The following is a 24,643-nucleotide window of genomic DNA, read 5'->3' as shown; positions in this document are numbered from 1 at the left end:
GGCTAATTCTGCCTTTCAAGGCATTCTTCTCTTCATTGGCTTTTTGGAGCTCTTTTGACACTTGAGATAGTCTATTTTTTAAAGTGTTGTTTTCTTCAATATTTTTTTCAGTATTTTTTTGGGTCTCCTTTAGCAAGTCATTGACTTGTTTTTCATGGTTTTTCCGCATCCTTCTCATTTCTCTTCCCAATTTTTCCTCTACTTCTCTAACTTGCTTTTCCAACTCCTTTTTGAGCTCTTCCATGGCCTGAGACCAGTTCATGTTTTTCTTGGAGGCTTTTGGTGTAGGCTCTTTGACTTTGTTGACTTCTTCTGGCTGTATGTTTTGGTCTTCTTTGTCACCAAAGAAAGATTCCAAAGTCTGAGACTGAATCTGGGTGTGTTTTCGCTGCTTGGCCATGTTCCCAGACAACTTACTTGACCCTTTAGTTTTTAGTCAGGGTATGACTGCTTGTAGAGCAAAGAGTACTTTGTTCCAAGCTTGAGGGGATGCGCCGTTGATTTCAGAGCTATTTCTATACAGCTAGCTCTGCCACCCCAGCACTGCTCCTTCCTCAAGAACCACCAACCTGGACCTGATGCAAATCTTCAGCAGGCTCTGCACTCCTCCTCTGATCCACCACTTAATTCCTCCCACCAGGTAGGCCTGGGGCTGGAAGTAACTGCAGCTATAGTTCTGTAGCTGCACCTCCCCCACTGCCCCTGGGGCAGTGGCCAAACTGTGGACTCTGTCCCCCACAGCTTTTCCCACTAAGCTTCTCTGTTGTCTTTGGTGTTTGGGGGTTGAGAAGTCTGGTAACTGCCACAGCTCACTGATTCAGGGTGCTAGGGCCTGTCCTGCCCAGCTCCTAGTCTGGTTGGTCCTGCTGCCTCCCACGCTGAGCTCTGCTCCCCTCCACTCCGTGTGCCGTAGACCTCATCCAGCAACTGTCCAGGCTGTCCTGGGCTGGATCCCTGCTTCCCTCTGCTATTTTGTGAGTTCTGCCGGTAACAACCCTCCTTAAAGCCAAAACTACAGTTTTCTCTTACATATTACTCATAATCTGTATATTTGTGTATAGATATCTGAGACCAGGGACTTTATGATTGTTTCCTCTCTTGGGTTTTGTTTCTTGTCAATTTGGAGATTTCTGTACTATTTTTGCATCGCTGTTGCAATTCTCTATGTAATCAAGTTAGATGAATATAGACATAGAAGAAGCACATATAATGAATTAAAGGGTTGTCACTTTTTTCCTCCCCCTTGTTTTGTAAGTTAAAATCCTTTCCATTAGATTTTCCAGGCTTCTAAAAAATACACTTTTTTTTAAAACCAGCCCTTTTTAGGTGTACTTCTCTCTGGCCAAGAGCTTATCATTCCTAGATTTTGAGTTGGGGTCCAGAAACTACCTCAAAACTGGAAAAGTCAAAGTAGAGTGATCATGTTACTTTGAGAGTTTCTACCTGCTTAAAGGGAGTTCAGATCTTTAGTCCCAAATGAATTATTATATTCTAAAGTCTAAAAAGAACCTGGAGGTGTAATGTCAGAACCTGTCTTGGTCATCTGAGAAATTTTAAAGAACACAAGAACTGCTAGAAGATGGTAAAAAGCTGACCAATTTTTATGAAAGAGAGAAAAATTAGGTTCTGGAAGCCATAAATATGTGATCTTGTTGTTCAGTTGTTTCACTCAGTTATGTCTGATTCTTCATGACCCCATTTGGCGTTTTCTTGGAAAAGATACTGGGGTGATTTGTCATTTCTTTCTCCAGCTCATTTTGCAGATGAGGAAACTGAGGCAAACAGGGTTAAGTGATTTGCCCAGGGTCACACAGCTACTATGTGTCTGAGGCCAGATTTGAATTTAGGTCCTCCTGACTCTAGGCTTGGCACTCTATCCTTTGTACCTCCTAGCTGCCCAGGTGATCTTGACATTGTAGTAGATTTCTAAAAACTAGAATATTAAACAGAGAAAAAGAGTGATAACAGCCTATGATTCATAAGAATAATTCATACTGAACTAATCCTTTTTGCAAATTTGAATTTTGAATGGGTCTCTACATAGGCATATCATGGGATTGCCATTAAAGGCACATATCCAGATTTCAGTGAGGCATTTGACAATGTTACTAATAGCTTTAGTAAGTTGAAAAGGTGGGCGTGAAGTGATAGGTGAATTCGGAGCTAGCGAGAAACTATACCCAAAGTGTATTGGTTAGTGGGTGGGGTCTACAGGAAGGTATTTACTGCTGGTATTTTACAGGGCTATGTCCTTGGTTCTGTTCTCAATATTTTTTAGTAGTTATCTACAAGAAGACCTAGAAAGCAGGAATATACTCTTTTTATCAGATTAATCTGCTTAAGTTAAAGCACAACTCAGATAAAGTCACTGCCTGACCTAAAAGCCTTTGCTGATTGCCTAATGCTACTGAATTACATCAGAACTCCTTATCCTGGATTCATGACCCTCTGCTTTCTAGCACTGTCTTGGCTTTCAATACTTGCCCCGCCATGGTGGTGAGGAAATACTATGACTCCTTTGTGGGCTCCAATGTGTTAATATTGTGCCCCTTTACCTGCTCTCAGCTTCTCTCAGTGATTGAGGTCTCTATGACTTACACATCTTGTTTGTTTCCTCCTTGGTTCCTTTGCCCAGGTCAGTCCATCTGTTTGGAATGGCTGTTCCAGAGAGAATAACTAGCGCCAATGATTAGAGACAAGTGAGGGACAAATTTCAGCACAGTGTAAGAAATAATTTTCTAGCTATTAGACCAAAATTTCAATGGGCTGCTTCATAAATTAGTGGACTTGCCTGTCATTGGACATTTTCAAAGAGAAGTTCATCATAGTATTAGAGTCTGGAGAGACCTTAAGGTCATCTGATCTAACCTCTTCATTTTACAACTGAGGAGAATGAGGCCTAAAAAAGCTAAATGACTGGCCCATGGTCTCTTGGGGGAAGAGTAGGATTTGAACTCAGGTCTTCTGATTCAAAATAAGTGTTCTTCCCCTTACACCACCCATCTAGGGTGTAGATTATTTTTTGTATAGATGAGGAAACAGACCCAGGTTATACAGCAAGTAAGTGGAAGAATCAGGCCTTGAATCTAGTTGTTTCTGTTTGAAGTGCAGTGTCTACCACTATACAATTTGGCTTTTTTAAAATGAGTGTACTCTCAGTAACTGATTATTAATTTGGCATTTGATAGCAGTGGAACAAGAATGGGAGAAACAGAAACAGATATATTTCTGATTGAGATTTGTATAAGGAGTAACAGAGTAATAGCAACTCTTTCCTCCTCCATTCCTCTCCATCTCTGTCTCCTTCTCCCCCTTTTCATCTCTTCATTCTCTCTCCCTGTTTCCTCTTTTTATATCTATTATCTCTCTTCTTTCTGTCATCTCCCCAAGACTTATAGAAATTTAACCAGAAAACATTGTCCAGTAAGCAAGGTCGTGGATGGGTAGCTTTCCCTAAATTTAATGTGCATGGGATAGGCATGTTTGCTAATAATTGTTTGCTCTTAGTTTTGAAGAAAACCAATGACATCATGTGGTGGTGTCTTGACTCGAGTGTAAATGGGATTTAAATGAGGCATCATTGCACAAAGTTGTCAGCCTCACTCTCTCTTCCAGAGTCATCTAAGTCCAGTGGCAGGACAAAACTCAAGATGACTGGTGATGACCCAGGACACAGTAGATGACCTTGGCATCCTTGGTGTCTCTTATGTCTGACCATAGCTCTAAGTGCTCCACAGGACCTGCTTCAGCTGCCTTCATGGCCATTGGAACACATTGTTCTCTTCCTACTATGCACCCCTGTAATCCCTGCTACTGGAGAGACTGAGGCTTGTGGATCACTTGAGCTCAGAAGTTCTGCGTTGTATTAGGGCTAAAGCTAGTTGAGTGTCTGCACTAAATCTGGCTCCAATATGGCCCTGGGAGTGGAGAGTCGGAGCAGGCTGCCTCAAAAGGGGCAAAGTTCAGCTAGGAAGAATAGAATAAGCTTAATATACCAATTCTATGCTCCATGTCATCAGAGCTCTTTATCAAGATTTGTAGGTTCTATCCCTTAGTGAGGCCAAGCTTCTTTTCTTTCTTAGCAAAAATTCTCCATGTCCCTTTTTTAATTGGATGTGACTTTCTTTTATAACAGAGAATTTGCAATCAGAAAATGTTAAGTTTTAATTCTCTGGAAGGGACTTAATGCCACTGACCCTATGAGAACTATCCAGAATTCCTGTTAATGTCTCTGCCTCCACATCAACATTATTTTGCATTTACTTGATTTCTGTTTGTCTATGTACATGTTGTATCCTCCCCAGTGGAATGTAAGCCCTTTGAAGGCAGGATTTCTTTCATTTTTTATCTTTGTATCTTCAGGTAATGATTAGTGATTTGCAAATGGTTCTTGAGAAGTTTCAGTTATGTCTGACTCTTCATGACCCCATTTGGGTTTTTCTTGGAAAAGATACTGATGTAGCTTGCCATTTCCTTCTCCAGTTCATTTTACAGATGAAGAACTGAGGCAAACAGGGTTAAGAACTTGTCCAGGGTCACACAGCTAGTAAGTGTCAGAGGCTGAGATTTGAACTCAGATCCTCCTCACTCTAGGGCAGGTGCTCTATCCACTGTGCTATCTAGTAACTCTGTGGACATGGTAGGCACTTAAACATTTGTTGAATTGCTCTGTATCAATCACTTTCCTCATCTATAAAATGAACCGGTTGGACTAGAATGACCTCTAAGGTTCCTTCCAGCTCTTAATCTATGATCCTATTAGCTCTTCCAGAGAACAGCAAAATTTAATGTCAAGTTTATTAATTATTTTAAACAAAGCAGTGAATAAGTTAGCATATTTATCCAAATATTCGCTGCCCTACCTTTGAAAATTTAATGTGGTTTATCTCAAACTTGAGTGCAGTCGATCATCTATGTTATACTTCCATCTCTAAAAACCTGTGGTCTTTGAAGGAAAAAAACATTTTATATGAATACAAAATGTGATAATAGTGAACCTTGTATCATAAATACTTATGAAAACTCCTATGGGTTCAGTTATCATCTCTATGTAAATGACTTTCAGATCTACATATCTAGCCAGTCTTTCATGTGAACTCCAATGCCACATCATCAGCTGCTGATCGGCCATTTCCCATTGGATATTCTCTAGCCATCTTAAACTTAGTGTTAAGTCATTCTATTTCTTCTCAAACTACCCCTTTTTAGAATTTCCCTACTTTTGTTAAGGGTGCCCACCATCTGTCTTTTCGATTACCCAGGTTGCAATTTCATCATCATCCTCAATTCTTTATTCTCTCTTATGCCTAATATCTAGTCAGTTGCCAAGTTCTCTTGGATCTACCCTACTTACCACTTGGCATCTGTTCCCTTTTCTCTCCTCATTGGCCATTGTCGAGGGTGAGGCCATCATCACTTCTTCCTTATACAACTGTACCTTGCTTACATTCCAAACAGATGTCAGAGTCATATTCCTAAATCATGTTACTTTCCATGTTACTCCCTGGCTCATGAAGTTCCTGTGTGCTCTTTTATTTCAAAGATCAAGTGCAAACTTTTCTGTATAGCATTCAAAGCCTTTTGTAGTCTGGCTCCAGCATACCTTTCCAAGCTTATTATACAATAATCTCCTTCATACTGTTCTATATATACATTTCACCTCCTGTCTTAGTGACTTTTCCTTTTTGGAATGTTCTCCCTCTTTACCTCCATTTATTAGAGGAAGCTAGTTGGCATAGGGGTAGAGGGTATAGCACTTGGAAAGAGGAAGATCTGAATTCAAATCTTGCCTTACACATTTGCTGGCTGAGGGACCCTGGGCAAGTCGCTTAACCTCTTTGTGCTTCAGTTTCCACATCTCCAAAATTGGGATAACTACTTCACAGGATTATTGTCAGTCAGAGGAGATAACACACGTAAAGCATTTTGCAAACCTTAAAGAGGTATATAACTGTAATCTATCATTATTATTAGCTATTACTTAGAACTTCTGCTTCCTTCAAAGCTCAACTTGAGTACCACCTGATATTTGAGATTTTTCTGGACCCCTCCCCCAGCTACCAGTGTCTCTTCTTCCCACGTGGAAATGTATTTGTATTTACTGTTTATATATTTTATATCAACTCTATAGATATATATTGGCTGCTCAATAGAAAATAAACCCCAGTACCCAGAACTGTTGGGCACATTAACAGATGACTAATAAATATTATTGATTATTTGTCAAATTCAATTGAAGTCCCAGCTATATGCATTGAATCATTCTAGATATTGAAAAGATAGAAAATATAGTTTCTGCCCTCAAGGAGCTTACAATCTAATAGAAAGACATGAGGATTTCTCCTCCAAAATCTGATACATACCTTAACTATAAACATGAGCTCTATTTTGGAAAATTCCTACAGTGCCTGGCAGATGGTAGTTCCCAAATAAATGCATATTGATTGATTCTCAGGAACCGAATAGATGAACTCAGAAGAAGATATACCCACTGAAGGTTTTGTGTGCTGAGAAAATAAAATAATAGATTTTCTGTTCTGTAATTGATTCTATTCAATAACTTCCTCAGCTGTGGGTTTTTTTTTGGTCTCTGAGTTTCTGAGTTAAGTTTAAAAGTTCCTAAGTCCAGAAGTTCAGTTTTCCCTCTCTGATTTAGTTTAAAATTCAATTGTCCTATAGACTCAAAGAAATATGTTACCTCTACACAGCCTTGCATGCCCATGTACAATTAAAGGAGATCTGTTATTTCACCAACAATCCTTGCGAGATGCAAGTGGGTGCCAGGAAGTCTGTTATTGCTGTGACACTAACTAACCATGCAGGTGGACACCACCAATAAGCTTTCCATAGCAACAAGATGGAAGGAGGGTTTGTTGCTAGCCTTGTATTCCAGACTTCCATCCAATCAGATTGTTTTCCATCATCTATGATACTTCAGAATTTGTAACCAATCATATTGTGTACCAACTGTGATGCCTCCTGTTCTCTTGTACTTCCCAAAGCTACATAAAGCTAGTAAGCCCGTACCTTGGTTGGCTGAGGAGTTAAGATAACCATTTTATTGGTAATTACTAATCTTATCAGTAAATTGAACATACTTGTAACTTTGTGCTTCAATTTACACCAGTTTCAATCATGACAGTGCTCTGCTTATCCTTGTCTTAAATCTCTCTTGTAACAAGATCCTGTACTTGGAGAACCAGAACTCTAAAGCAGAGAACAGTATTCAACACCTAATTATCATCATATCCATTTTTTTTCTTTTCCTTTTAAATTCTGTAGAATCCAATTCCTGATGCAGCCATCTGGCTCCATGGAGTAAGGTTGCAGCATCATGCACCATGCTGGTGATGTCACGGGCGCCACGGAAGACAAAGAGAGCATACAGCCGGTCCATTGGGGGTAGGGTAAGTGATGAAAAAAAATTCTTCAATACAATGCAAAAAATTTTTATGCGGCTGAACAATAATGAAAGTTTAGTGATTGTGATACTAGAACATTGTTTAAAGGCAGATGGTATAATGTTGGCACATGGCAGGGAGGCAACAGAATTAGGATCTTGTCAGTAGTTTTACTTGGTCTCTTTCTGAAGAATAAGAACACTGGGTTCGAGGTACAGAAACAATTCCCTACTTTTCAATACACTTTGTCTGAGTATTTCTTACATTGGGGTTGGAATTAACCTGGAATCTTTTAACTTTTTGCCATTTTTTCTAATATCTTGCTACTGTATTTCAAGCTAAGTGGTTGTTGCTTTTTTAAAAATAATCCTTCATATTTTATTTTATGCATTTAAAGGCATTATTCTAAGAAAGAGTCCTTATGCTTTACCAGATGGCCAAAGGGGTACATTACACACACACACACACACACACACACACACACACACACACACATTATGAAGCCCTACTCTAGGACTCCAAACTTTGAAAAGACAAAGGGGACTGGTGAGATCTGTTAGAAGTTGAATGTGCAGATGTCTGAACAATTTTGGTTGAGCGACCACAGGGCAGGCCATTGAGGAAATGTCTCCCTTAGCATTTTCCTCTCTTCCTAACTACACTGTCTAGACTCTTTTCTAATCATCCCATTTACCAGGCAATAGTCGGACACAGTTTTTGACATACAGACATTTGGCAGCCAAGAAAGTGACTTCAATCTTAGTCTTCGTGTGAGAGGTACAGCATCTGGGGTACCATGCCCTGGACAGACCACACTTAGAGCATTGTGCTCACTTCTGGGCACCACATTTTAGAAAGAACAATGATAGACTGGTCAGTGTTCAGATTAAGACAGCCAGAGGGGTGAAAGGCCTGGAGTTCATGTCACAGGAGGATTATTTGGAGGAACTAATATTTTGCCTGGAGATTGGAAGGCTGAAAAACTAGGGAATAATAGCCTTCTTCCCAAGCCTTTGAGGGGTTCTCTCTTGGAAATTGGATTAGAATCTTTCTCTCTGTCCCCCAAGAACTGGCTACCCAGGAGCACTGGGTAGAAGTTGGAAAGAGTTAAATAAATGACTTAAGGTAATAAAAAACTGTCCATCAGAGCTCTCCACAAATGGTTGGGGCTGCCTGGGAAGGAAATGGGTTAGGGCTTTCTGGAAGTCTTCATGCAAAGGCTGGATCTCTACTTCTTCTTGTTGTTGTTAAGCATTCTTATTCAGCTTTGGATTAGGCTAGATTTTCTCTAAGAGCATTTCCAGATCCCTGACGCTATTGGTTACCATATTCAAATCACTTCTTGGTGTTATCATCCATGTGAACTTTGAGAAAATCGAAGAAAAGATGCCAAAAATGAAATTCTATTGTCCTGAACTTTAAGGCAATCAAATATTTTGTGGTCATGAAATTTTGCCCTGTTGCCAAGGTAGCAGGACCTGGAAATAAAGTAACTAATGGCTTATCTCCTTGTGAATGAGCAAGTTAAAACCTCTGCTTTGAATTGATTAAGGGAAAGAAAGAAGTATTGATCACATTCCTCCTATGTCCTGGATCCTTTTTTTGAATTAAATATTTTGGGTTGTTTGGGAACTGAGATAGATTTTCTCAAGGTAATGGTTCACAAATCAGAGGTTGGAAGGGGTGAGAAGAGTTACGGAGAAGTTGTTACTTGTTCATATTTAAAATTCCAGAATCTTGGAATTGGAAAATCATCAAGTTTTGCTTCTAGTTAACCTATGAATCCATTGTTGGTTAAAGAGATTTCCCATCCCCTTTTCCTGCTGCCAATGCAAGCACCTAATTTGATAGCCTACCCTAGGCACGTAACTGTTTTGTGATAGCGGCCAGAGAAATCAATATCTACGTTGGCTTTTTGCCGTTGTACTCTATCTTTGTCTGACTACATCTGGAGTGTTATATTTAGTTCTTGGCACAATATTTTAGGAAAAACAGCAATAAGCTAGAAAGTGACAAGAGGAAGACAACCAGGATTAGTCAATCAATCAACAAGCATTTATTATGCACATGTTATGTGCCAGGCATTATGCTTGAGTGCTTGGGATATAAAGTTAAAAAAAAAACAAATGGAAAAAATACAGCAAGAGATCCTGCCCTCAAGGAGCTTACATTCTAAAGGAAAAGACAACATATACATAAATAGGTACATACAAGAAGCATCCAGGGTAGATGGAAGGTTACCTTAGAAGGGAAGGTACTTGCAGCAGAGAGACTGGGAAAACATTATTAAAAACCTTTTAGTTCTCACCACTTGAAGACAGTTCCTTGGAGCCAAATCAAGAAAGTGCTGGTTTTTTGGAATTTCTACTTGGAATTAGAAATATTACTATATAGAAATATCAACATAAAACATATTATGAGAGTTATAAAATGGTTATTATAATATATAAAAATATTATCATATAGGACCTTCTACCCTATCATAATAGTATTTATTGTAGTGGAATTTCATTTGTAGCTTCTTTTCCTTTCTCCTGTAGCATAGGCATCTTGCCTTTTTTGTTGTTATACAGATAAATGTTTAGAGACTTGTAGGATCATAGAAGCTAGAGGACCTAGAGAACCTCAGTGACCATCTAATTCAATCTCAACATTTTACAGATGAGGAAGCTGTGGACCAGAGAACTTAAGTGACTTCTCCAAGTTCACGCTTCTCTGGAATGATGGGAAGCATAGGGTAGGTGGGTATAGGATTGAGAGCCATAGCCCTAAAGGAAGACAGCATTAGCTCATATTAAAGCACGCTCACAAGGCATTGGTTAGCATGCAGCTTATCTTTATAACTCCATTTTGAATACCATTCACCTTTAACAATTATTCCCTTTAGATTTAGATGCCATATACAGAATAAACAGGCTGAATTTTGTCTCTGAAGACTTTGGCAACACAAAGGTTGAATTTATATAACTATAGTTTTGAGAGTTAGTATTTGCCTTGAATTAAATGATAATTTTAAAATATATTTGTTTTACTGAGCTCCTTTGAAATGAAAAGTAAAGGAGGACAGATATTTCGTGGTTTGTTAACATACCTGGGGTAAAGAATCATAAATTTAGAGATATTAGGTCATCTAGTCCACCCTTTTCATTTTGCAAATGAAGAAATTGAGGTACAGAGACGTCAAATGATTGCCCAAGGTTAAGCAAACAGTAGCAATATTAAAGCTGGGATTTAAACCTGGGATCTCTGCCTCTAAATCCAGGATTTAGTTCCACTTTGCTATGGGTTCTATGTACAATAGTCACACATCATATTGATGAATCTTTTGCCATGAGTCCTATGGCATGAACCCTATTTATTTACCAATATATAATCAGATCAAGTCAATAAGCATTTATAAAATACCTGCTATGTTCCAGGCACTGTGCTAAGTGCTGGGGATACAAAGAAAGGCAAAAATTGTCCTTATCCTCAGGGAGCCTTCATGCTAATGAAAGAAACAACATGTAAAAAATTATGAACATACAATGTGTGTACGTAAACATATATACTTATACATATAGGTACATATATATATATATATATGTTCACAATTGTTAATGTACATGCACATATATCTATCTATATTTATATATAGTTAGATATACAGATAGTAAATTGGATAGAATATATCAAAACAACAAAAACAGGCAGAAATTTAACTTTAGACAGAGAAGGTTGTGCATTAGCATACTGTAAAATCTCAGATTATTTTGACCACCACCTTCCTCAGTTTACCCTCCCTCTTTATTCCCCCTCCCTTGTCTTACCGTTTCCCACTTGCTACTTCTCCCCTCCCTTCCGACCACGCCCCTCCCTTTTTGTTCCCCCCTTCCCCTCCTACTTCCCGTAGGACAAGTTAGAATTCTAAACTTATCAGAGTATGTTATTCCCCTCTTGAACCACATCAGAGGACAGTAAAGCTCAAATACTGCTCTTCCCCCTCCCTTCTTTCCCTCTACTATAATATGTTTTTGTGCCACTTCATTTGGTGTAATTTACCCTTTTCTACTACCTCCTTACCTCTTCTCTCATAGCCCACCCTTTATATCTCTTACTTATATTTTTTATCTTTACATCAGTTAATTTATACAGGCATTCACAATCTATGTGTATCCCTTTCAATTGTCATAATGGCTGTACCATTCTCAAGACTGACCTATATATGTATATATATAAAACATACATAAGATGATATAATCCCACATAAAGATGCAAACAACCTGCCCTTATTGGTTAATAAGGTTTGTGGGGTTTTTCCCCCGGTTACCTTTTTATGTCTCTCTTGAGTTTTGTATTTGGAGATTAAATTTTCCATTGAGTTCTGGCCTTTTCATCAGGAAGGTCTGGAATTCCCTTATTTCATTGAATGTCCATCTCCTTGCCTGAAAAATTATGCTTAGTTTTGCTGGGTAGTTGATCCTTGGTTGTAGTCCCAGGTCTTTTGCCCTTCGGAATATTATATTCCAATTTCTCCTATCTTTTAATGTGGAAGCTGAGAGATCCTGCGTGATCCTGACTGTAGTTCCACAATATGTGAATTTCTTCTTTTTGGCTGCTTGCAGTATTTTCTCCTTGAGTTTATGATTCTGAAATTTGGCTATAATATTTCTTGGTGTTTTCGGTTTGGGATCTCTTTCAGGGGGTGATCAGTGAATTCTTTCAATGACTATTTTGCCCTCTGGGGCAAACCTCTGGGCAGTTGTCTTTGATAATTTCTTCGAAGACACTGTCAAGGCTCCTTTTTTCATCATGGATTTCTGGTAGACCAATAACTCTTAAATTGTCTCTCCTGGATCTATTTTCCAGGTCAGTTGTTTTCCCAATCAGATATTTCACATTTTTTTTTCTATTTTTTCATTCTTAACATTTTGCTTTACTACTTCTTGGTGCCTCATAGATTCATTAGCTTCCACTTGCTCAACTCTAATTTTTAATGAGTTAGTGTTTTCATTTTGCTTTTGAGTCTCCTTTTCCAATTGGTTGATTTTACCTCTCAGGGTGTCATTTTCTCTATTTAGATTCTGAATCTCTGTGGCCATTTCGCCAATCTTATTCTTTAGGGACTTTTCCATTTTTTCCATGTTTTCTTTTACCTCCCTAATTTGGTTTTTAAAATCCTCTTTTAGCTCTTTCAGCAATGCTTTTTGGGCTGGAGAGCAGTTCACATTATCTTTTGAGGTATCCGATGTACCTACAGTGTCATTGCTGTCCTCTTCCAAATTGGTATTTTTTTTAATAAATTTCTTTATTTATTTTTAGTTTACCACACACGGTTCTACAAAGTTTTGAGTTCCAGTTTTTCTCCCCTCCCTCCCCCCTCCCTCCCCAAGATGGCATGAAGTCTCATATAACTGTCATGTATAACTTCGCATTGAATTAATTTATGCACTAGTCAAGTTATGGAGAAGAATTTTGACCAATGGAATGAATCATGAGAAAGAAGAAACAGAACCAAAAAAAAAAAACCCCAAAAACAAAAACAAAAGAGAAGCAGAAAAGGCGAGCATGTAGTGTGCCTCAGTCTGTATTCAAACCTCGCAGTTCTTTGTCTCGATGAAGATAGCATTCTCCATTGTGAGTCCCCTGGAGTTGTCCTTCCCCCTTAGGTTGCTGAGAAAAGCGCAGTATGTCAGGGTTGGTCCTCACGGAATCCTTATATCTGTGGCTGTGCACAACGTTCTCCTGACTCTCCTCCGTTCACTCAGCATTACGTCGTGTAGGTTTTTCCAGGTTGTTATGAAGTCTGCATCATCCCCATTTCTTATGGCACAATAGTATTCCATCACCTTCATATACCACAGCTTGTTCAGCCATTCCCCAATTGATGGGCATCCCTTTGATTTCCAATTCTTGGCTACCACAAAGAGAGCTGCTATAAATATTCTTGTACATATGGGTCCTTTTCCCGCTTGCATAATTTCTTTGGGATACAACCCTAGAAGTGGTATTGCTGGGTCAAAGGGTATGAACATTTCTATAGCCCTTTGGGCATAGTTCCAAACCGCCCTCCAAAATGGCTGGATCAGCTCACAACTCCACCAGCAATGCAACAATGTTCCAATTTCCCCACATCCTTTCCAGCATTTATCATTCTCCTGATTTGTTATTTTAGCCAATCTGACAGGAGAGATGTGGTATCTAAGAGTTGTTTTGATTTGCATTTCTCTAATCAGCAGCGATCCAGAGCATTTTTCCATATGCCTGTAGATAGCTTTAATTTCTTCCTCTGAAAACTGCCTGTTCATATCCTTTGACCATTTCTCAATTGGGGAATGGCTTGTATTCCTATATATTTGGCTCAGCTCCCTGTATATTTTAGAGATGAGGCCTTTATCAGAGATACTAGTTGCAAAGATTTTCTCCCAATTTTCTGCTTCCCTCCTAATTCTTGTTGCATTGGCTTTTTTTGTACAAAAACATTTCAATTTGACATAATCAAAATTATCCATTTTGCATTTTGTAATGCTCTCTATCTCTTGTTGGGTCATGAATTCTTTACTTTTCCACAAATCTGATAAGTAAACTACTCCTTACTTTCCCAAATTACTTAGAGTATCAACTTTTACTCCTAAATCATGAACCATTTTGACTTTATTTTGGTATATGGTGTAAGATATTGGTCTATGCCCAGTTTTTGCCCTACCATTTTCTAATTTTCCCAACAGTTTTTGTGAAATAGTGAATTATTATCCCAGAAACTGGCCTCTTTGGGTTTATCAAAGAGTAGATTGCTAAACTTGTTGATTTCACCTACTTGTGTACCTATCCTATTCCACTGATCCACACCCCTGTTTCTTAACCAGTACCAGGCAGTTTTGATGACTGCTGCTGTGTAGCACCGTTTAATATCTGGTGTGGCTAAGCCACCATCTCTAGCATGTCTTTTCATTAATATCCTAGATACTCTAGACCTCTTGTTTTTCCAAATGAATTTTGTTATTATTTTGTCCAGTTCAGTAAAAAAATTTTTTGGTAGTTCGATTGGTATGGCACTGAATAGATAGATTAATTTAGGTAGAATTGTCATTTTTATTATATTAGCTCAGCCTAACCATGAGCAACTGATATTTCTCCATTTATTTAGATCTGATTTTATTCGCGTGAAAAGTGTTTCATAGTTATGTTCATATAGGCCCTGGGTTTGTCTTGGCAAATAGACTCCCAAATATTTTATAGTGCCTTCAGTAACTTTGAATGGAATTTCTCTTTCTATCTCTTGCTGTTGGGCTTTGTCAGTAATGTATAGGAATGCTGAGGATTTATGTGGGTTTATTTTATATCCTGCAACTTTGCTAAAGTTGTTTATTATTTCAAGTAGTTTTTTACTTGATTCTCTAGGATTCTCTAGATAAATCATCATATCATCTGCAAAAAGTGATAATTTAGTTTCTTCTTTTCCTATTCTAATTCCTTCAATTTCTTTTTCTTCTCTTATTGCTACAGCTAATGTTTCCAGTACCAAATTGAATAATAGGGGTGATAATGGACATCCTTGTTTCACCCCTGATCTTATTGGGAATGCATCTAGTTTATCCCCATTACAAATAATGCTTGTTGATGGTTTTAGGTAGATGCTATTTATAATTTTGAGGAAGGTTCCACTTATTCCTATGCTTTCTAGTGTTTTTAATAGGAACGGGTGTTGTACTTTGTCAAAGGCTTTTTCTGCGTCTATTGAGATGATCATATGGTTTCTGCTAGTTTTGTTGTTGATATGGTCAATTATGCTAATAGTTTTCCTAATATTGAACCAGCCTTGCATTCCTGGAATAAATCCTACCTGGTCATAGTGTATTATTCTCGTAATGAGTTGCTGCAATCTTTTTGCTAATATTTTATTTAAAATTTTTGCATCAATATTCGTTAGAGAAATTGGTCTATAATTTTCTTTCTCTGTTTTAACTCTACCTGGTTTGGGTATTAGTACCATATTTGTGTCATAGAAAGAATTTGGTAGGACTCCTTCTTCACCTATTTTCCCAAATAGTCTACAAAGTATTGGATTTAGTTGTTCTTTAAATGTTTGATAGAATTCGCATGTAAAACCATCTGGCCCTGGAGATTTTTTCCTAGGGAGTTTGTTAATGGCCTGCTCAATTTCTTTTTCTGATATGGGGTCATTAAGAAATTTCACTTCCTTCTCTGTTAGTCTGGGCAGTTTATGTTTTTGTAGATATTCATCCATATCTCCAAGGTTGTCAAATTTATGGGCATACAGTTGGGCAAAATAATTCCTAATTATTGTTTTGATTTCCTCTTCATTAGAGGTGACCTCCCCCTTTTCATTTTTGATACTGGTAATTTGATTTTCTTCTTTCTTTTTTTTAATCAAATTGGCCAAAGGTTTGTCAATTTTATTGGTTTTTTCATAAAACCAGCTCTTTGTTTTATTTATTAATTCAATAGTTTTCTTGGTTTCAATTTTATTAATCTCTCCTTTGATTTTCATTATTTCTAATTTGGTATTTAATTGGGGGTTTTCAATTTGCTCTTTTTCTAGCTTTTTCAGCTGTATGCCCAGATCATTGATCTCCTCTTTCCCTATTTTATTCATGTAGGCATTTAGAGATATAAAACTTCCCCTAAGAACTGCTTTTGCTGCATCCCATAAGTTTTGGTATGTTGTTTCATTATTGTCATTCTCTTGAATGAAATTATTAATTGTTTCTCTGATTTGTTCTTTGGCCCACTCACTCTTTAGAATTAAATTATTTAGTTTCCAATTAGTTTTTAGCTTATTTTTCCATGGTACTTTATTAAAAATGATTCTTATTGCATCATGATCTGAAAAGGATGCATTGACTACTTCTGCTTTTCTGCACTGGATTGTGAGGTTTTTATGCCCTAGTACATGGTCAATTTTTGAGTATGTGCCATGTACTTTTGAGAAGAAAGTATATTCCTTTTTATCCCCATTCAGTTTTCTCCAGAGGTCTATCATATGTGCCTTTTCTAAAATTCTGTTTACCTCCTTAACTTTTTTCTTATTTATTTTGAGGTTAGATTTATCAAGTTCAGAAAGGGGGAGGTTGAGGTCTCCCAATATTATAGTTTTGCTGTCTATTTCTTCCTGTAACTCCCTTAACCTCTCCTCTAAGAATTTGTATGCCTTACCACTTGGTGCATATATGTTAAGCAATGATATTGCTTCATTGTTTATGGTGCCTTTTAGCAGGATATAATGTCCTTCCTTATCTCTTTTAATTAGATCTGTCTTTACTTTTGCTTTGTCTGAGATTAGGATTGCTACACCTGCTTTTTTTACTTTAGCTGAGGCACAATATATTTTACTCCAGCCTTTTACCTTAACCCTATGTGTATCCCCCTGTTTCAGATGCGTTTCTTGTAAACAGCATATTGTAGGATTATGGTTTTTAATCCATTCTGCTATCTGCTTCTGTTTTGTGAGAATGTTCATCCCCTGCACATTCAGGGTTATGATTTCCATCTGTGTCTTTTTCTCCATCCTAATTCCCCCTGTTTATGCTTTTATTTCTCCCTTTCCCCTTCTCCTCCTCAACAAAGTTTTGCTTTTGACCGCCGCTTTCCTCAGTTAACCCTCCCTCTTTATTCCCCTCCCTTATCTTACCGTTACCCACTTGCTACTTCTCTTCTTCCTTCTGCCCTCCCCCCTCTCCTTTTCCCCCCTTTCCCTCCCACTTCCCGTAGGACAAGTTAGATTTCTAAACTTATCAGAGTATGTTATTCCCTTCTTGAACTAGATCAGATGACAGTAAAGCTCAAATACTGCTCTTCTCCCTCCCTTATTTCCCTCTACTATAATGTTTTTTTGCCACTTCCTTTGGTGTAATTTACCCTTTTCTACTACCTCCTTACCACTTCCCCCATAGCCCTCCCTTTATATCTCTTATTTATATTTTATATCTTTACATCAGTTAATTTATACAGGCATTCACAACCTATGTATATCCCTTTCATTTGTCATAATAGTTGTACCATTCACAAGAATGACTTATATATGTATATGTATATATATATATATATATATATGTATATATACACACATAAAAAACATACATAAGATGATATAATCCCACATAAAGATGAAAACAACCTAAGCTTATTGGTTAATGAGGTTTGTGGGGTTTTTCCCCCTGGTTACCTTTTTATGTCTCTCTTGAGTTTTGTATTTGGAGATCAAATTTTCCATTGAGTTCTGGCCTTTTCATCAGGAAGGTCTGGAATTCCCTTATTTCATTGAATGTCCATCGCCTTGCCTGGAAAATTATGCTTAGTTTTTCTGGGTAGTTGATCCTTGGTTGTAGTCCCAGCTCCTTTGCCCTTCGGAATATCATATTCCAATTTCTCCTGTCTTTTAATGTGGAAGCTGAGAGATCCTGCGTGATCCTGACTGTAGTTCCACGATATTTGAATTGCTTCTTTTTGGCTGCTTGCAGTATTTTCTCCTTGAGTTTATAGCTCTGAAATTTGGCTATAATATTTCTTGGTGTTTTCAGTTTGGGATCTCTTTCAGGGGGTGATCGGTGAATTCTTTCAATGACTATTTTGCCCTTTGGTTCTAGGACCTCTGGGTAGTTGTCTTTGATAATTTCTTCGAAGATACTGTCAAGGCTCTTTTTTTCATCATGGATTTCCGGTAGACCAATAACTCTCAAATTCTCTCTCCTGGATCTATTTTCCAGGTCTGTTGTTTTGCCAATCAGATATTTCACATTTTTTTCTATTTTTTCATTCTTTACGTTTTGTTTTATTACTTCTTGGTGCCTCATAGATTCATTAGCTTCCACTTGCTCAAGTCTAATTTTTAATGAGTTAGTGTTTACATTTTGCTTTTGAGTCTCCTTTTCCAATTGGTTGATTTTGCCTCTCAGGGTGTCATTTTCTCTCTCTAGATTCTGAATCTCCGTAGCCATTTCGCCAATCTTATTCTTTAGGGACTTGATTTCATCAGTGGATTTTTTCTCCCTCTTTTCCATTTTTCCATATTTTCTTTTAGCTCCCTAATTTGGTTTTTAAAATCCTCCTTTAGCTCTTCCAGCAGTGCTTTTTGGGCTGGAGACCAGTTCATATTAGCTTTTGAGGTATCTGATGTATCTACCGTGTCATTGCCGTCCTCATCCATATCGATATTTTGATCCTGCCTGTCTCCCTAAAAAGAATCTATTGTCCTCGGTTTTTTTTGTATTCTTCTTCATGTTTGTTGTTTTCCCTTTTCCTGGCGTTACAACGAATTTCTATCTTTGGGCTCTCTGTCCCAGCTTTCTTATTCTGGGGGTTGTGAGTCTAGAATTATAACCTTCAGTTTCCTGAGGTGTGGGGGAGGGGTCTGGCTCCCTGGCGTCTCACTCCCTGTGGGTGCTCTCCAGCACTTGCTTTTCAGTAATGGTCTCAGCTGTTTGTTGTTTGAGCTGATGTCTGGCACTTCCCCTGGGGGAGCAAGGTTACATCTGGGCTCCTGGCGTTCACCCCTGCCGACTCTGCCCCTCCGGGGCTAATGAGCTTCTAGTATTTGTCCTGTGAAGCCCTTCTACTTTCTCCTCTGTTTCAGTTCTCTTTTTTTTTTCCCCGAGGAATTCTCTGGGTGAGGGGGGGAGGGATTAGAGCCTTTTACCTGGCCATTGAGTCTTCCGGAAGTTCAAGAAGCCGAGTTCCTGGGTTTTGCAAGCATCAGGAGTGGGTGTTTTCACGGCCGGTGGCGTTGCACTGCCTCTCGTCACTCCCACAGACTGCCGTCCTGTGTTGGGAGTCCTGGGGATCTCCGCCGGTTTCGGGCGCCCAGCTTTCTCCCCGTCTGTCTCCCACGTGGATTTCCCGGCCAGCCGCTTCCGCCTTGGTCTGGAGCAGCTCCGCACCGAGCACTCTCCGAGCCTGCAGGTTCGTTCCTCCGGCCTTTCAGACTCTCCCGGCTCGGAAATTTGCCCCACGCAGACTGCTCGCGGTTTCTGACTCTCTCAAATCTGCCCAAATTCACTTTTTTATGGGAATCTGACAGACCTTGTGAGAGAGCTCCGGTAAGACGCTGCCTTCATGCGGCCATCTTGGCTCTGCCCCTCCCAAATTGGTATTTTAATCCTGCCTGTCTCCATGAAAAGAATCTATTGTCCTTGGCTTTTTTGTGTTCTTCTTCAAGTTTGTTTGTTTGCCTTTTCCTGGCTTTGCAACAAATTTCTGCCTTTGGGGCTCAGGGCTCTCTGTCCCAGCTTTCTTTTTCTGGGGGTTGTGAGTCTAGAATTATAGCCTTCAGTTTCCTGAGGTGTGGGGAAGGGGTTTGGCTCCCTGACGTCTCACTCTCTATGGGTGCTCTCCAGCACTGTTGCTCTTCAGCAATGGTCTCAGCTGTTTGTTGTTTGAGCTGATGTCTGGCACTTCCCCTGGGGGGGCAAGATTATGTCTGGGCTCCTGGTGTCGACCCCTGCCGACTCTGCCCCTCTCGGACTAATGAACTTCTTCTATTTGACCACTGAAGCCCCACTTCTTTCTCCTCTGTTCCAGCGTTCTTTTTTTTTCCCCCGAGGAATTCTCTGGGTGGGGAGGGGAGGGATTAGAGCCGTTTACCTGGCCATTATGTCTCCCAGAAATTCAAGAAGCCAAGTTTCTGGGCTGCAAGCGTCATGAGTGGGTGTTTTCCCAGCTGGTGGCTTGCGCTGCCTCTCATCGCTTCCACAGACTGCCATCCTGTGTTGGGAGGCCTGAGGATCTCTGCCGGTTTCAGGCACCTGGCTTTCTCCCAGCCTGTCTCCCATGTGGATTTCCCAGCCCGCCACTTCCGCTTTGGTCTGGAGCCGCTCCACAGGCTGAGCACTCTCCGAGACTGCAGATTCGTGCCTTCGGCCTTTCAGACTCTTCTGGCTCGGAAATTTGCCCCACGCAGACTGCTCCTGGTTTCTGACTCTCTCAAATCTGCTCAAATTCACTTTTTTATAGGAATCTGACAGACCTTATGAGAGAGCTCCGGTAAGAGGCTGCCTTCATGTGGCCATCTTGGCTCTGCCCCCAAAATCTCAGATTATTAATTCAACAGTGTAATATTAAAATATCTGTTATATCACTGGTATGGATCCTTGCTTTGACTTTGTAGTTTACAAAAATTTAGTCTATCAATAACTTAGTAAATGGTGGAAAGTTGCTACTGTCCTAAGAAAAATCATTCCCATTGTCAGTCAGATGGTGAACTTCTCACTAATTACCTAGGCTGGTCCTCAGATGTAGACATATAAAACATTACTCAATCTATACTCAAAGCCTTTCCACCTTCATAGGACCTGCCTGAACTGTGTTGACATAACCTGTGTTGACAAAGCATCAGGGGAGAACTTGAGAGGAAGATTTTCCTTCCAAATGAAAATACTCTTTATGCTGTTGGAAATGTGGGAATAGAGTTTAGGTGAGTGTTTCAGGCTAGAGATGAAGATTTAGTTATTGTTGGAATGTAAATGAATAGCTAAAGTCATAAGAGAAAAATGGATTCTTCAAGGGAGTTTATTTTAATTTAATTCAATGAATAAGCATTTATTAAGTACCTTTTATGTACAACTGGGAATACAAAGACCTAAACAGATCCCATTCCTGCCCTTCAGAAGCTGACATACACTGGAGAGGAACAATGTATATCCAGATAAGTAAATAAAAAATGTATCTTTTCTCTTTTTTTCCTCCAAAACTTAGGCTCCTTCCAGTTATTGAAAATTGGAAAGGCAGTGATGATGAGAGGTCTTATGTTGGAGGTGAAAATTAAGCTGAGCACTGAAAGAGACTAGGAAATATACCTGGAAGTGAGGACAGAGTATATTCCAAACATCCTTTATGGAATAAAGACAATATGAATTTCATGAAAGGCTTTGTCATTTGGAAAAATAATGGGAAAAAAGGTGAAAAATATTATTATCCAAAGATATGATTCTGTAGAATCATTTTCCATTCCTTGGGAATTCAGTAAATCAATTTTGTAAGGAATCCTATTAACTAGACATGCAAATGAGAAAAATTTAGATAAAATATATTGTTTGGATAAAATAGATATCTTTTTAAAAATTGTGAAACCAGAGTTTGATCATAATAATGTCTGGAAATCCCAAATGCCACAGTACTCTGAAAATGAACACAAACGAAGATCTGGCTCTGCAGCCTCAAAGAGCCAAAAACAGGCATTTGAATTATGAGCATAGGATGGAGCCTGCTGACATTTATGCTTGACTAGGTGCAACAAGCTATAGGAATTATGACCAGCAGGTCACTTAGTGACAAGAAATGTGGCTATATACTATATCTGTGGAAGTTTGTGGTTTCTGTGCATTAAAAAAAAATTGGCCCCAATGCATGGCATTATGGAAAAGTATTGCAAAACAACAGCCTGAGTTCCTTAACTCGACCCAATTTAACTAAAATCGATAGAAGTAATTTGGAGGAGCCTATTAACTGGCTATAATTAATGAACCCATTTATCTGCTCAATTTGGGTAGATTACTAAAGAGTGTATTTTCCTAACTGAATTTTATTGATTGCAGGTTGAGCTGAGGTGGTTTGCTTTTACAGTAGATTTATAAAGAAGATAAGAAATCTCTTTTTGTTCCCAAATATTAACCCAGAAATTATACTCTATTTTTTCTTCCAAAATGTCAATGCTTACATTGATCTCTGTTTATAATGCTACTTTGCTGAAACCTTCACATTTTGAAATAACATATAATTTACAAAACTATAGTTTTCAGATCTCAGGAAATTATATTCTGATTGTGGGCTTTTATAAAGATCACATCTAGATTATTGTGTGCAACTCGTTGAGTCTTTTCATCCTTCTCCTGCTCTCCATGACCCTTTTTGGGGTTGTCTTGGGAAAGATGCTGGAATGGTTTCCCATTTCCTTCCTATTTTATAGGAGGAAACTGAGGCAAATAGGTTTAAGTGACTTGCTCAGGGTCACACAGCTACTAAGTGTCTGAGACTGGATTTGAACTCAGGAAGATGAGTCTCCCTGACTCCAGGTTTATATTCTTCATTGGTTATCCTTGGCTTCTATATCTTTCTGATTGACAAAGCAATCGATTGTCTGTTGTCAATCCATCCTCCGATTTCCTGTCAAATTGATCTTCATAACCATAGACACCTCTCTATTCGCTTAACTCCAGTGGCCCCCATTACCTACATTGTCAAAGATAAAATCCTCCGTTTGGTTTTTAAAGCCCTTCAAAATCTGACCGCTGCTTATCTTTCCTTACACCTTCTATGTGCTCTACAATCTAGTGACGCCTATTTCCTTTTTGTTCCTCCTTCTCCTGACTCTGTACATTTTCAAGGGCTGTCACTCTGTGCCTGACATTCTCTCTCTCCTTATCTCCCCATCTCCCTGGCTCCCTTCAGGTTCCACCTAAAATTCCACCTTCTAGAAGAAGCCTTTCCTGATTGCTCTTTAATGCTACAGCTTTCCCTCTAAGGTTATTTCCATTTTATCTAATCCTTGTCTTGTTTATACTTAGTTATTTTCATGCTTTCTCTCCCATTAGACTTTGAACTCCTTTGGAACACAGATTGTGAGTTCTTACTTTTTTTTTTGTATCTCCAGTGCTTAGCACAATGCTTAGAACATAGTAGACACTTAATAAATGCTTCTCAGAGTTGACTTTTGTTAACCTCATTGTGGAGACTGAGTTATATCAAGTAAATTTTCTTATGAAATAATGTATTCTCTTTGCCCTCTGAGAAAGAGTAGAGTAAAAGCAATAAATAATAAGCCTTTTATTGATGAGTCATTCCCAGGAGTACTGATTGATGTGCTGTGATGTAATACATAGATTCATTCCTTTAGGACTTTATTGTCCCTACAATAAATGGGCCAAGGATGATGGGGTTTATATATATATACATATATATATATATATGTATATATATATATATGTATGTATGTATGTATATATGGAGAGAGAGGGAGAGAGATAGAGAAGAGGAGAGAGGAGATATGGTTTTCTCTGTCATTCCGCTTTGTGGTCAGCTGTTGTTACTGCTTGCTACTTACAGTGTAAGTGTCTTTAGCTATCCATTCTTCCTGATACATATTTAGCATTTAATAAATAATTTCCCTCTCTCTCCTTCTCTCCCTTTCCCTGATTCCCCCTTCTCTCTTCTTTCCCTCTCCCTTTTTCTCCTTCCCCTCTTTCTTTCCCTTTCCCCTGCCCCCCATCCTATGTGTACAAAAAAACATTGATATCAGCTCTTCTTGTAGTGGCAAAAAACTGGAAACTAAGTGGATGTTCATAAATTGGAGAATAGCTGAACGAATTGTGACATATAAATATGATGGGATATTATGGTGCTGTAAGAAATGATGAAGAGAATGGTCTCACAGAAACCTGGGAAGACTTGTGTGAACTGATACAGAATGTAGTAAACACAACCAGAAGAACAATTTATACAACATTGTAAAAATGAACAATTTTGAAGACTTCTGCATACTGATGAAGAATGAAATGAGCAGAACCAGGAGACCAATTTATACAATAACAACAACATTTTGCAGACGAAAACAACTTTGAAAGCTATTAGAAATATGATCGGTGCAAGGAAAAGCCATGGCTCCAGAGAACCAGTAATGAAGACACTATGCAAAATGAATCATATGTTTTTTAAACATGGCCAATGAGATTTTGTTTTGCCTGATGATGCATATTTGTTACATTGAATTATTTTTTTTTCTTTTCCAGTGGGGTGGAGGATATGAAGGAAAGAAAATAGATTCCTATGGATTAAAATATAAAACTTCCATTCAAAAGTGTAAAAAAATGTTTTAAAAGTAAAAAAAGCCAAATGCCATCTTCATTTCACAGGGGGGTTGTGGAGAAAATGTTTTGTAAAACAAAGCAGTTCATAAATATGAGCATTTTCCATTATCAGATTATTCAATTGCTGTATTTTATGTCTTTGAATAAGAGATCATATGGGGAAAGACAATATCTGAGGCCCTCTATGTAATTCCTAGAATTTATTTTTTGCACTTGAATACACCAATGGACTCATGACTTCAACATTACAATTTTACCTACCATCCCTGTATTTTTTCAACCCATTTACTCATTGCAGTGCTTTTCTTATTCACATTCTTCCAAAGCTTAGCTGAGCAAGATCTATTCAACATAGCAGTGTCCTTCCTCAAGGCATTTTAATATTCTATTGAGCCAAATAGCATAGCACAATAATTGGGCTGACTGCATCTCATGTCTCTGGGTGTC

At 38.6% G+C, this 24,643-nt stretch overlaps 1 protein-coding gene across 1 annotated transcript in view; it reads left to right on the top strand.

Annotated features, from left to right (window-relative positions):
• The window catches only part of IL15 (interleukin 15), a 157,741-nt gene that overhangs the window by 80,148 nt on the left and 52,950 nt on the right, over positions 1-24,643 (top strand). Inside the window, exon 2 of the mRNA XM_036763938.1 lies at positions 7,282-7,406. Within this exon, the coding sequence (XP_036619833.1) occupies positions 7,341-7,406 (66 nt within the window). The 5' untranslated portion in view covers positions 7,282-7,340. The remainder of the gene's footprint in view (positions 1-7,281; positions 7,407-24,643) is intronic.

The sequence above is a fragment of the Trichosurus vulpecula genome, chromosome 6 (genome assembly GCF_011100635.1).
Source record: "Trichosurus vulpecula isolate mTriVul1 chromosome 6, mTriVul1.pri, whole genome shotgun sequence".
Taxonomy (NCBI): domain Eukaryota; kingdom Metazoa; phylum Chordata; class Mammalia; order Diprotodontia; family Phalangeridae; genus Trichosurus; species Trichosurus vulpecula.
The sequence above is the reverse complement of the archived record's forward strand: the minus strand, read 5'-3'. Positions and strand labels throughout refer to the sequence as shown.